Genomic DNA, 12603 nt, shown 5'->3' with positions numbered 1-12603 from the left:
TGTGTCAATGACTAATAAGTCTAGCAGATGTCTGCAAACTAATAGGAATAATGTCCTGGTCAAGAAGTAACATTAGTTACAATTACATTAAGCCAATGTGTGGGAACAGGCAGCAGTGTCCTGTGGGGTACTAAACTCGATTACTATGGAAAGTCCAGCTAAGGCTGTATGTTTTGAATACATGATTCTTAGTAGAAATAAAGATAACCCTATGCATTTTAAATAGTATCTGTTCATATCTCCTTTTCCCACCAGCGTATATCCAATTTGCTTAAAATAATTTAAACTTAAGGATGACTAACATTATGAATTAGAATTATTTAGTAATTTCACATTTGTTCATTCATTTTACCTTCAGAGCTTCCCTGGTGGCTCAGATGGTAAAACGTCTGCCTACAATGCAGGGGACCGGGGTTCAATCCCTGGGTCGGGAAGATCTCCTGGAGAAGGAAGTGGCAACCCACTCCAGTATTCTTGCCTGGAAAATCCCATGGATGGAGGACCCTGGTAGGCTACAGTCCATGGGGTTGCAAAGAGTTGGACATGACTGAGTGACTTCACTTTCTTTCCCTTTCTTTCCCTTCAGAAAATGAATTAAATTCACCTTTCAGGTGAATTTAGGTAAAGCATTGAAGACTCCAAAAGGTGATGTGATTTAGTATTTGTAACCAATATTATTAAGTTAGGAATATATTTTTAACAATACCCTAATGCTTTCACCTATTTAGGGTATCTGAAGTTTAACGATGATGTATCTCCCATATTGTGGTTCTCAGGGTATCCTTCACTGAAGGTGGGGTCCAAATTAATAGGAAGCAGGCAGGAGCCATTTCCACTGTTTTCTTGACCAAGGATGACATCTCTGACCTTTTTGATCTAGTAATTTGTTCTGTCTAGAACTCAGCTCCTTCATCTTAAAATGAAGAACTTGCCAATATGTATTGATTAAACCAATAAGCTATTAAGTAATAAAAAATGTTTTCCAATTTTAAGTTAATCAGTGAAACAGATAACTAAGTTGGGGAGTAATCATCTTTTTTGGTTATTGAAATAGTAGATATAGTGGTGGGCTTCCATTATCACCTTTGGAGACTCTGAGAATCTGACAGTTTGGGATGGAGTGACTGGATTAAATGAAAAGATGAAACTTGAATCTTTTCCAACTTTAATCTTTGATGAAAACTCTGGGGTAAAGTGAAGTATTTTAGATAATTTCTAAATGACTGGAGGCAAACAATCTTACCTTAAAATCCTGATTTTTCAGATCAATCTGTTCCTCTGGCCCACTTTTTAATAAAAGGAGAAAACTGAGATAATGAGGTTAATTGACTTCCCCAAGATAAAAAAAGCCAAACCAGGAGGAGAAATGACATAGTCAAACCCTCAGTGATTCCATTCAAATTCTCTGTGATTCTATACCAAGTCACGTGGCCAGTGGCCATTTCCTTTTCCAGGGATCTTCCTGACCCAGGGATTGAACCTAGGTCTCCTGGATCACAAGCAGATTCTTTACCAACTGAGCCACTAGGAAGCCCCAAGGTAAAAGAGGCCTAACCAGGAGTAGAAATGACATAGCCAAACTATTACAGTGATTCTATAGCAGGTCACAGGGCCAGTGCCATAGAATTAAGGAAAAAGTTAGTTTTATGAGCACAGGGAGAAATGCAGGAGAAATTTCTTTATTCACAGTGATCCATTTTTTTTTTTAAGCTACCAATTTTGGAGAGTATTTTCAAAAGAACAGTGTGTGTTTCTGTCCAAAGAAAGCCATGGGCATCGCAGTGTTGTCTTTGGAACTGGCACATTAAAGAACAGATGAGACTTACGTTTTTTTCCCACAGATGGCACCTTGATACCAGTTCCTGCAGGTACTGAAGTATTTCTTTTTGGTGCCCAAAATCTGTTGAAGGGCACAGACATTTGGACTGGAAGACAGAAGTAAGGAAAGAACATTAATGTCATAACATTAACAAATAGCTTTTCATATCTATAGGTCAGGTGGTTAAAAACAAAGAAAGAAAAAGAGAAAGTTAATATGTGGCTTAGATTTTCAAAGATGTGACTCCAGTCATGAGCAGATCTCATTCTTGATCCAATCCTACTGAGTCATTAGAAAAACTAACTGTGAGAGACGGAGAGGAAATTGTACACTTCTGGGAATACAATGCCAGTATTTCAGAAGTTAATCTAATAGATTTTAACAATATGTTTCTTATTACTTTTAATAGTAGGTGATGCCCTGACCCTTTTAAACCAAACATGTACTCACGTAGGGCATGGGAGTGGCTTCAGGGCCCTGGAACAATGACAGATTAGACAGCAAAATAGACAAGTTTTACTAAGTCCCAAGATACTGTACTCTGTAATTTTCTAGGTAAGCAATCACAGAAGTAAATGAATGTTAAGATTAACTTAAATAATATGGCTGCCCAAAGGAAAATTTATTTCTTTGCCTGGAAGTAATTAGATTAAAACATTCTCTGCCAGAATTTTAAGTGTTTTTCTCCCTTAAAGAGATGCGAGTCTTATTTGCTCTGTAAGGCAAGGGAACTTGGAAGCATGATGAAAAATTCCTCTGAGACACAGGCAGCAGTGCCAAGATCCATTTCAAAAATTAATACTAAATGCTTGGTTAAGTTACTAAATTGTCTGATAACTTTGAGAAACTCAGTTGTAGTTTTTTCTATGAAATCAAGTTATTGCAAATTTTATAGAATGCAAAATTTAAAAGCATTCTTAAATGCTTCAAAAAACTTCAGAAAACTTGTTACATTATCTATTGTGTAATTTTCATACATAAATGAAATTTTCCCTAACATAATGTGAGATATTTCAAAGTTATTTATGTAATGAGAGCCTCTAGCTACAGATTCTTTAATTTTGAAAACCTCATTCTGGAAATTTAGAAGGAAATAAAACACAAATAAACTGAATCATAAAGAAATGCCCCATTAAATGTTGCTAACTAGACTAAAATCTTGCAATGTTTCATAAAAAGCAATTATACACAAATTATTTGGACAGTAATTCTTAAAGTTTAAGACATGTACATAAACCACAGATTACTCATTTGTTCCTTTTTCTTATTACAAATAAGTAGGAATAAAACCCTGAGGTATAAATAAGAAACTTTATGTAGAACTATACATACAACAAGCTAAGGGGGTGGGGGTAGGGAAAGGTTTATAAAATCAAACCACTGACTTACCCCTGATCCCGGCCCCTGATACGGCTGTGAGCCAAGATCTTGTCATAGTGACCATTGGCATTTGCAGGGTTAACAACCAGCAGCAGGAACAGAGAAAATACTGGTAAGAAAGGAATCATCTTTAGTCTCTCCGCTGCAGTTAGTTCACGAAGAGAACTGGCAGTGGGCTTTGGAGAGCTCAGAGCTTATATACATGTCAGAGTTCTGGGAGGGAGCTCTGTATCAACCTGGGAATCTGAACTCTCTCCAAAAGGCATCAGCAACTTCAAGTTGCCAGCTAAAATCCGCTTTTGTCAGTTGTGTTAACTGAGCAAACTGAGCCTCCTTTTTCTTCTCACTCTCCAAAAGACATTTATTTTTGAATGATTTATTTTTCTCTTTATTTTACTTCCTGACTCATTTCAGGTTCATATTTCCATCTTATTCATTTGTAATTTAGAGGGCTTTTATGGGAAATGATTTCATTTAGACGTTAAGGATCATTCTGTAATCCATACCTTTCAGAGTCCTTGTCCCCATGCTCAGTGAGAGCATGATTGGATCTTATCACATCTTGTCATATTCAGTTCACAGCCAAACTGAAAGGTTATTATTTTTCACCAGTAAGCAAAGGTAGATGTAAGTCTGATAATCACAAGGCAGTAACGACTGCTGATTAAAAACAAATGTTGTCTAGATACAAACTTTCACAGAGTATGAGATTAGAATTTTAACTTGATGGTGAAACATGTAGGAGGGATCATGTTTTCACTAAACTGGGGGGATACGTCCCATTTCACTTCTCCTTTCAGATGTCGAGGCATAGATGGAGTTAACACACATCCAGTTCTGGCAAGTTGCCCTAACTTTTGAAATGAAGCAGCAAAGGAAAACCATGTGCGCTTTGTTGTTTTTTCCTTACATACAGGGCATGACGTTGACCATTTCTGGAGAGCACATCTACTGGTAACCACAGGGCAAAAGCATGCCCTTTTGGAAACCACTATTACCAATCTAACTGAAAGGGAATAATGCAATATGTGTTAAGAAACAAGGGCATTGCCGGAATTCTGCTTCTTCTCTTTTACAAAGAGTAACTAAAGTCTCAGTGTTACGCAGTGCATTTCCTAGCCAAGAGAATATCCACTCTCACCACCCCATATATGATACAGGAAATGTTCAGAATGCTTTGGATGAAAGAAATCTGAACATCAGAAGTCAAAAATTACCTGCAATAACTGCAGTCTCCCTGGATAAACAAGTCATACATTATCCTAAAGTAAAAGTATAATTCAAATACATTCTTGTTGCAAAGTATTCCCGCTATAATGGTCCATCAGAGTTGATTCCCCACTGGCAATGTAGAGAAATCTGAAAATGAAACTGTGTTGCCCAATTGGATAGACTTTTAAGGGGGACTGGAATGGGCCAGAGAGGATTCCAAGGACCAGGAGAGTTATATTAAGCTTGCTATAGGATTTTGTCTTGGGGCACTGAAATAATTCTGCAATGTGCTGCTAGTTTATTAAGAAAGCATACAATAAAATAATAAATTCTAAAATATGTTTAGAGGCTTCTTTTCAATTTGAAAACCTTGATATTAAGGTACAGAAAACGCAAGAGCAATTCAGAAGGAGAACTGGAGAGAAGATGGTAAGAAGTAAATTATATGCTTTCCCTGGTCCCTCGTGGGAAGGAGAATTAATCTATCACTTATGTTCCTCTGAATGGAATTATTTTAATTTTAATGTCACTGGTTTGCTTTATATAGTAGGTTTAAATAGTAGGTGATCAGTAATTGTTTATTGAATAGGATGGAAAAGCTTTTATGAAAACAAGTTCTGATATCAATATATTAGCTATTAGATTATTAATAACAGTTATATAAAAGTCTTCAATTCTAGGCTGGTGAGGCAATATAATGTAGATTGAGTATCTTAAGATATAATGGTAGAATTTTAGAATTACAGAGAAACAGATCAAACTCAAAATACAGAAACCTCTCCAACATCATCACTGTAAATATTAATAGTCATCACTCTTTACTGAGATGCTCTCTGCGATTAATGCAACCCTTTTCGTTTTAGACAGCTGTAACTGTTAATAAGCACTTTTGTGATGAAGCTGAAATCTACTCATATCCAGTGGGGTTGGACTGGAGAAAAAGGACTGAGGTGTTCAGTGGAAGATATAAACTTGGTTAATATGTATCAAGAGTAAAAAAGTTCTTTAAATCTGGTTCAGAATGATAACACATAGACTTATGAAGATAGGCGTGAAAGCAAAATTAATAATATTCTGTTGTTACCTACTTTCTTAACAGTGCCTATAAATGGAAAATATATTGATTATTTTCAAGAACAATTTTGAAGTATTTGTTCCTGTGACCACAATTTTATCCGTGGGAATCAATGGCTTCCATTCATCCTGATTCCTTCAGTGGCACAAATGGACAAATAATTGCATGAAAAAAGTCGTGAAAATGGAAAGGCATTTGTATTTCAAAAGGCGACTGTTCTCTTCTGAAAGGAGTTAGAGATTTACTTTTTGTAAGAAGCATGGTATATGTTCATATTTTAAAAAGAGGGTTCTTAAATCTTTCTTTTCAGAGTTTTGAATAATTGAGTCTTAAATGTAGCCATCCTGAGCATTATATTTGGAACTTGTAAAAGTCCCATGGACGTCAACACATGTTAGCCCTCAACAAATATTTACATTCAGGATGAGTAATGCCATCAAAGAGGATCTTGAAAATGAGGACCAGATTGTACATCTAAATTACATGTAAATTTAGAGGTTGGAGAACATTCCAAGAGAAGGAACATTTAGGGTAAAAAAAAAGCACTGCAATTTAAAATGCTGAGCTTATCCCAGAAGTGCGATATTATAAGACATTATATAGTGGGAGGAAGTCCAAGCAACTACTTTAGCCAGCATCCTGGCTTTAAGGAAGCTAATAATGGAACTATGGTCCATCAACAACTTGGTGTAGGGTGAGGGAAGGAAATAGTTTCAGAGAATGGGAAGAAAACACTGTCCAAGCTGTAGAGAAAAGATTTTAAAATCTTGAGAGCAACACAATTCTCTCCTTTCAGAGAAGTCACTAAGGGTTAATCTCTTGCTTTCTCTCCACACAGGACCCTTATTCTTCTGTTTCATGAAAAGATCCTGCCCCTGTGTTGGCTACATAATTTTATCAGCCGTCTGGAGGAAGATTGAAACCTTGGCAATTGTCTGACTTTCAGGGTTGCAGAGTTTGACCTGGAAATGTAAGTCATTACTGAAAAAGAAATGATTTACAACCAAAGAAAAATAATGTGTCTGAAGGAGATGTTTGTTTCTATCAGGATGCTAATTTACTGGCAGTTTGCAAATCATCAGGTGGGTCATTGTAGAGGCCTTGTAACCTCTGGAGACTGTGATGTGATTAAAGTATTGTGCTTATTATCACCAGGATGTGAAAAATGTTAGTCACTCAGTCGTGTTCTACTCTTGGCGACCCCATGGACTGTGGCCCGCCAGACTTCTCTGTCTATGGAGTTCTCCTGGCGAGAGTACTGGAGTAGATTGCTATTCCCTTCTCCAGGGAATTTTCCCAACCCAGGGATGGAACCTGGGTCTCTCACTGCAGGTCGATTCTTTACTGTCTGAAACACTAAGGAAGCCCTATCACCAGCCTGTAACAAACATTAAACTTATTCTGCACACTCTAGGATTGGACATGGCCTATGGATTCAACAAACCTAGATACTCAAGCCAAGAGCAGGTTTTTAAAAAACAGAATGTCCTTGGTATTGCATGATCTGGAGTGATCCAATAATTGAATCGAATTATCCAATAATTTAAAATCTCGTCTTGTTTTCTTTTTTCTTTTCTTTTTTTTTTTTGTGGAATCTTGATGTTTCTTTAGTACTGCTTTTCTTTCCTATTGGCTCATTTGTAAAATACCAGTAATAGAACTTACTTGTAAAACACCTTAAGGCTTTGAAGCACCTTAGCTTAAAAGGACTTTCTTGGGGACCTAATTCTCAGTGTCCAAGCACATTCACCAGTGACGGGTACAGCCTTCCTTGGTACCTGGGTTTGCAGCCTTGTAAACTGAAGTTCTGACAAAGACCCCAGAGATGTTACTTCTCTCAAATGAGAGAAAACATTTTCTTAAAGTGATTAGATTATGCTGAACTCAGTAGAAGGAATTCAGATTAAGCCCCAAATTAAATTTTGCAATTTTTTCCTCATTAAAACACTCACATGACCAAAATAAAATTGAACATTAATGGCCAACTTAAAAGAGGTCAGAAGGGCAGTATTATAGATTCAGATATTGGTGGCTAACACCTTGTAAAGCCTATAAGAAAGGTCACTTCCCCAGCCATCCACCCACTGGATTTCTTCCAGTGGATTTCTTCCTCTACAGATCTTTGCCCATAGATCTTCAGGCATGCCCTGGCCAAACATTTTTAAGATAATGAAATCATATTCCAAGAAAGATATGACTTAACCGGATCCCAAAGAAAGCATTAAATGACCTCTCTTTTAATGTTAATTCATTTAGAAATCAGTTGGCTTTCTGTGGTAAATGTGGACAGTGTGCTATCTTTTTATAAAAATGTACTTAGACCTTCATTTTCTTTAAAAATCTGTCAGTGACAGATTTCACTCCTATACTAAGTAACCATTGTTTCACTATTTGTCCTTATTTAAGCTCCAAACTTTTGGAAATTTTAAAATGGGAGTGTATTAGAAACACTTCTTATTACCAGTATTTACTTGTATTTCTCTGGAGACATCTAGTGGAGAAAGTGCAGTATATGTTTCCAGAAGCACAGATACATTTTGATTAAAATAATAATTAATATGAACTGGACATAAAAAAATCTTAAACATTTTATGTGCATTTCAGAATACCAGGCAACTAAAGATTAGCAATGATCTCTTACATAAAATATTTTCAAGCTGATTTAGATTGACTGCAATAAATGATCTCAAATCCAGATAAAAAGTGAAAAATTTGGTCTTGTGTTTGTATGTATATGTCTGAAGAATGAATCACTTCATTGTTTTTTTAATCTGAGTTTTGTTGTTGTGCTACAGTGACATAGACTAGTGACAAGGATAAGAAATTGTGATGGACTTTTCTATGTCAGGTAACTGATTGGAAATGATCAATTCTGCAGTTTATTTTCAACTGTTGGTTCCTCCTCATGTTTCTTGCCTGCTTGATGCTGTTGACAGGTGCCTTTGATCTTTTCTCTCACTGAGATTTGAACTAAGTCCTCATTTCAGAGATAGTTAAGACTCTAGTCATCATCTGTCTCCCACTTACAGATAACTTCTAATATCCTTTTAGACCAGATTGTGAGATGGAGGGATGGATAACTGCTGCTGTTGAAAGAACTCTGTAGACATCCATCACTTAAAGTGCTAGAATTTCAATGTCCTGTCCGGCATATGTGTTCTCCTAAAAGAATGGTCTGAATTACGCTAACACCATCATTCACAATAATCTGTTTATCACCTCCTTTTGTCCCTCTGAAACAGAAATATTCTCAGGCCTCATATTTAGCCCTCTGTCTGCTGATATCTCCTCCATTTATTTGTCCAATGTTGTCATTGTCCTCAAATCCTCAACTTCTGTGTCCAGTGTTTGTAATGCATTGCCTATATTCTCTCCCTCTCTCCATACCTGAGAAGTTTCTCATACTTCTTCCAGGAAAACAACCCAAGTTGAGTTACTTCTCACATCCCTTTCTCTCTTTCTGTCTTTTTTAAAGTATTTATTTGTTTGTTTGGCTGTGTCACGTCTTAGTTGCAGCAAGTGGGGTCTTCGTTGGGTCATGCAGGACCTTGCACTGTGGCGCTTGGACTCTCCAGCTGTGGCACGCGGACTTTCCAGTCATGGTGCGTGGGCTCAGTTGCTCTGAGGCATATGGAATTTTAGTTATGCAACAGGGACTGGACCTGAGCCCCCTGCATTGCAAGCAGAATTCTTAACCATTGGATCATGAAGGAAGCCCCTACTTCTCATTTTTCAACTAACATCTGTCTGCTAGCCTCAAAGATTGAGGCTGCTTTAAAATAAACTGATTTTCTCCACTTCTCCAGATATCAATCTTATATAATAACTTTCCAATTGCAGAGACTGAGCATTTTTGCTATTGGAGATTCTTCTTTCTCTCCCCCTATATCATGAGATTTCCCAATTTCCTTTTTCAAATTTCCTCAAAAATGTCACTTCTCTAAATGCATGCATTGCAGAAGGTTTTTACTTGCTACAATTTTCTTGTGTGCAAACTAATCTTGAGGTACTATGTTAGCACTGTGGGGAACAGAAATGGAAAGACCTCCTATTCTCCTTGTTTAACAAATGCCATTTTTATTCTTGTCCCCAGAGATACCTGTAGTTGTGGGGAAAATGGAATTAGACGAGTCTTAGGACCTAAGATTATATCTACATGTACAACTTATACAAGGGTTTGGACATAATAGTCTCCCAGGATATAACGAACCGCAAAAAATGACCTTATTAGAAAGAGTTCTGGAGAGAAAAGTCATTCGAGTGGTATAGAGAGTAATTCTATGGTTCTTATTCAGATAAAAAAAAAATAAGGCTTATAGTAGTTGATGGCAGCTTTTACCTTAAATGAGACAAGAATTTTTTATTAAGTCTGTTTTTCATTTTCATAGACACACTCATAATTGCATATTTTTTACCTGTAGCAAGTCATTTTCAGTTTAAGTAAGTGTGAGTGCTCAGTAGTGTCCAGAACCCATGGACTATAGCCCACCAGGCTCCTAGTGCATGGATTTTTCCAGGCAAAGTCTTAAATATGCATGTGTGTGTGCATGTGTGTGTGTGCATGCGTGTGTGCATGTGTGTGTGTGCATGTGTGTGTGTGTGCGCACACGTATGCACACGCTCAGTTGCTCAGTTGTGTCCTACTCTTTGTGGCCCTGTGGACTGTAGCCTGCCAGGCTCCTCTGTCCATGGGATTCTCCAGGCAAGAATACAGGAGTGGGTTGCCATGCCTTCTCCAAGGGATCTTAAAAATAACAATAGTAGCTATTTATTATAATGAATATATTGATGTACATCAGCAGTTTTTGGAATTCACACACAAAGTAAAATGTGGGAGAGAAACTTTACTTTGGGTGGGAGTTGATAGTGCTGGAAGAAACTTTAATAGCCAAGCAGTAAAAAAAAAATAGAGGCTGTAAATTAATATTTCTTCAGTCAGAGTATTTCAGTCAGTTCAGTTCTGTTGCTCAGTCGTGTCCAACTTCTTGCAACCCTATGGACTGCAGTACGCCAGACCTCCCTGTCCATCATCAACTCCTGGAGTTTTCTCAAACTCATGTCCATTGAGTTGGTGATGCCATCCAATCATCTCATCCTCTGTCATCCCCTTCTCTTCCCGCCTTCAATCTTTCCCAGCATCAGGGTCTTTTCAGATGAGTCAGTTCTTTGCATCAGAAGTCTCAAAGTTTTGGAGTTTCACCTTCAACATCAGTCCTTCCAATGAATTTTCAGGACTAATTTCCTTTAGGATGGACTGGTTGGATCTCCTTGCTGTCCAAGGGACTCTCAAGAGTCTTCTCCAACACCACAGTTCAAAAGCACCAATTCTTTGGCATTCAGCTTTCTTTATAGTCCAACTCTCACATCTATACAGTATTTAGGGAATTTCAATTTTAAGACAGATTATGTTTTCAATTGTATTTAAACACCTATCAGCACATATTTTTACCATGCAGCAGTGACTTTTTCGCCAGCTTTTTTTTACACCTTTTCTCCCCCCACCCCAAGCTTTATACCCAAAGGTTAATGAGTATAATGAAAGAACAAATCATTTGCCCCAGTTGACCCACATTTTGGACATTTCTGCTTTGGCAAAACCCCAGTTGAAGGGAGGGAGCTCAGTTAATTTCTCTGGGAGTTCCAGTTACCTAGCTCTGCCTAACACACCATTCTGAGCTTGCTGCTGCTAAGTCGCTTCAGTCGTGTCCGACTTTGTGCGACCCCATAGGCGGGAATAGCAGTGGATTTCTCTGGGTCTGGGAATTCTCACAGTGCACAGTGAAGATCCATCCTGCTGTGCTGTCGGCAGCTTCAGCTGGGGAGGCCAGAATGGCTGGTCAGTGGCTGCCAGCCGCCACCCGAAACACCTTGTACTGAAGGAGGCTCTATTGCCAAGATGGTGTCTTCACTTGGAGGCCAAGCACATTGGCAAGGTGGGCTGGAAGGCTGAGCTCAGCTGGCACTGTCAGCTGGAGCATTTCCCCATGGCCTCTCCAGTTTGTGGTGGCCTCAGAGTAGTTAGGCTTTGTACATGATAGCTGCATGATCCAACTAACATGCATGTTTTTTAATGAGCTGACTCTGAGCACACACGATGTTCAGTCACAGTAATAATGACTGAAAGTGTCACAAGTCAGTCCAAATGTCAGAAGAGGGCTCATAGACAACACCCCTCAATGACAAGAGGATAAAAATACTTATGGCAATGGGAGAATAGCATTAGGCCCTGGGACTTCTGGTAGACCTAGAAATGCCTACAGAGTCCTCTAAACAGTGGTGAAATCAGATCATGTATGTGGAAGAACTATATACCTAATAGCTTTATTTCCTATTTTATTTTTTGAAAATCATCATGCCAATCGTGCTTTAACTTTCCATTCTCCTGGATTACAGTTCTCTTTAGAATTTTGAAGCTTGGACTAAATAGCGTGTAAAACACCTATCCACCCAGGAAGGAAATGGCTTTGAACTTTTGAAAGGACGTGAGTTTTAATGATGGAAGAAAATTTAGAAAGTATTTTTGAAATCAGGATATGGAATTCTAAACTGGGTAACTTTAGTGTTTGTGTATCATATTACAGATTTAACTGCCTGACCCCTAGTGGTTGCAACCACTTTTTGCAACTGTAAAGGAGATAAATTTCCTTCAGAGTTTGTTCAGCCTTGACTAATTCCTTTGAGATTTTTATTGACAAAATAACAAATCCAGGAGGTAGCAGATGAAAATATTTTGGCTATAATAACTAAAGTCCTAAAAACTGACTTTTAGCTTAACTATATATTCACTGACCCTTTAAAAATGTGAGGGTTTTATAATTATATAGGGAAAAAACATTGTGACCATTCCCCAGCTAACTTGGGCTCTAAAGTACTGTTATATGAAATGTCTAGATTAATGCTTGTTGACCCTAACTGTACATTAGAATGACCTGAAGAGCTTTTTAAAAGTGCAGATAGCCAGACCACCACCCTAGAAAATAAATAAATGAATAAATACTTTCCCAAGAAATAATAATAAACAGCCAGGATTGGCAGCCACTGGTTCAGATGTTCTGACACAAAGTGTACTAGTTGGATTTTGTTGTTGTTCCTTTAAAGTTAATCAAAGAAATGCTTT

General features: G+C 37.7%; 1 protein-coding gene across 8 annotated transcripts in view; it reads right to left on the bottom strand.

Annotated features, from left to right (window-relative positions):
• POSTN (periostin) overlaps positions 1-3558 on the bottom strand; it is a 34441-nt gene extending 30883 nt beyond the window's left edge. For 7 of the 8 annotated variants that reach the window (XM_069602219.1, XM_069602222.1, XM_069602223.1 and 4 more), the window contains exons 1-2: positions 3209-3555; positions 1827-1925 (exon numbers count right to left, since the gene is read on the bottom strand). In XM_069602219.1, the coding sequence (XP_069458320.1) occupies positions 1827-1925; positions 3209-3327 (218 nt within the window). In that variant the 5' untranslated portion in view covers positions 3328-3555. Of the gene's footprint in view, positions 1-1826; positions 1926-3208 lie in introns of all 8 variants that reach the window. The other variant, XM_069602224.1, reaches the window with a different exon arrangement.
• Between the last annotated feature and the right edge of the window lie 9045 nt (positions 3559-12603).

Source organism: Ovis canadensis, chromosome 10 (assembly GCF_042477335.2).
Source record: "Ovis canadensis isolate MfBH-ARS-UI-01 breed Bighorn chromosome 10, ARS-UI_OviCan_v2, whole genome shotgun sequence".
Taxonomy (NCBI): Eukaryota; Metazoa; Chordata; class Mammalia; order Artiodactyla; family Bovidae; genus Ovis; species Ovis canadensis.
Note: the sequence above shows the minus strand (reverse complement) of the source record. Positions and strands in the feature narration are given on the sequence as shown.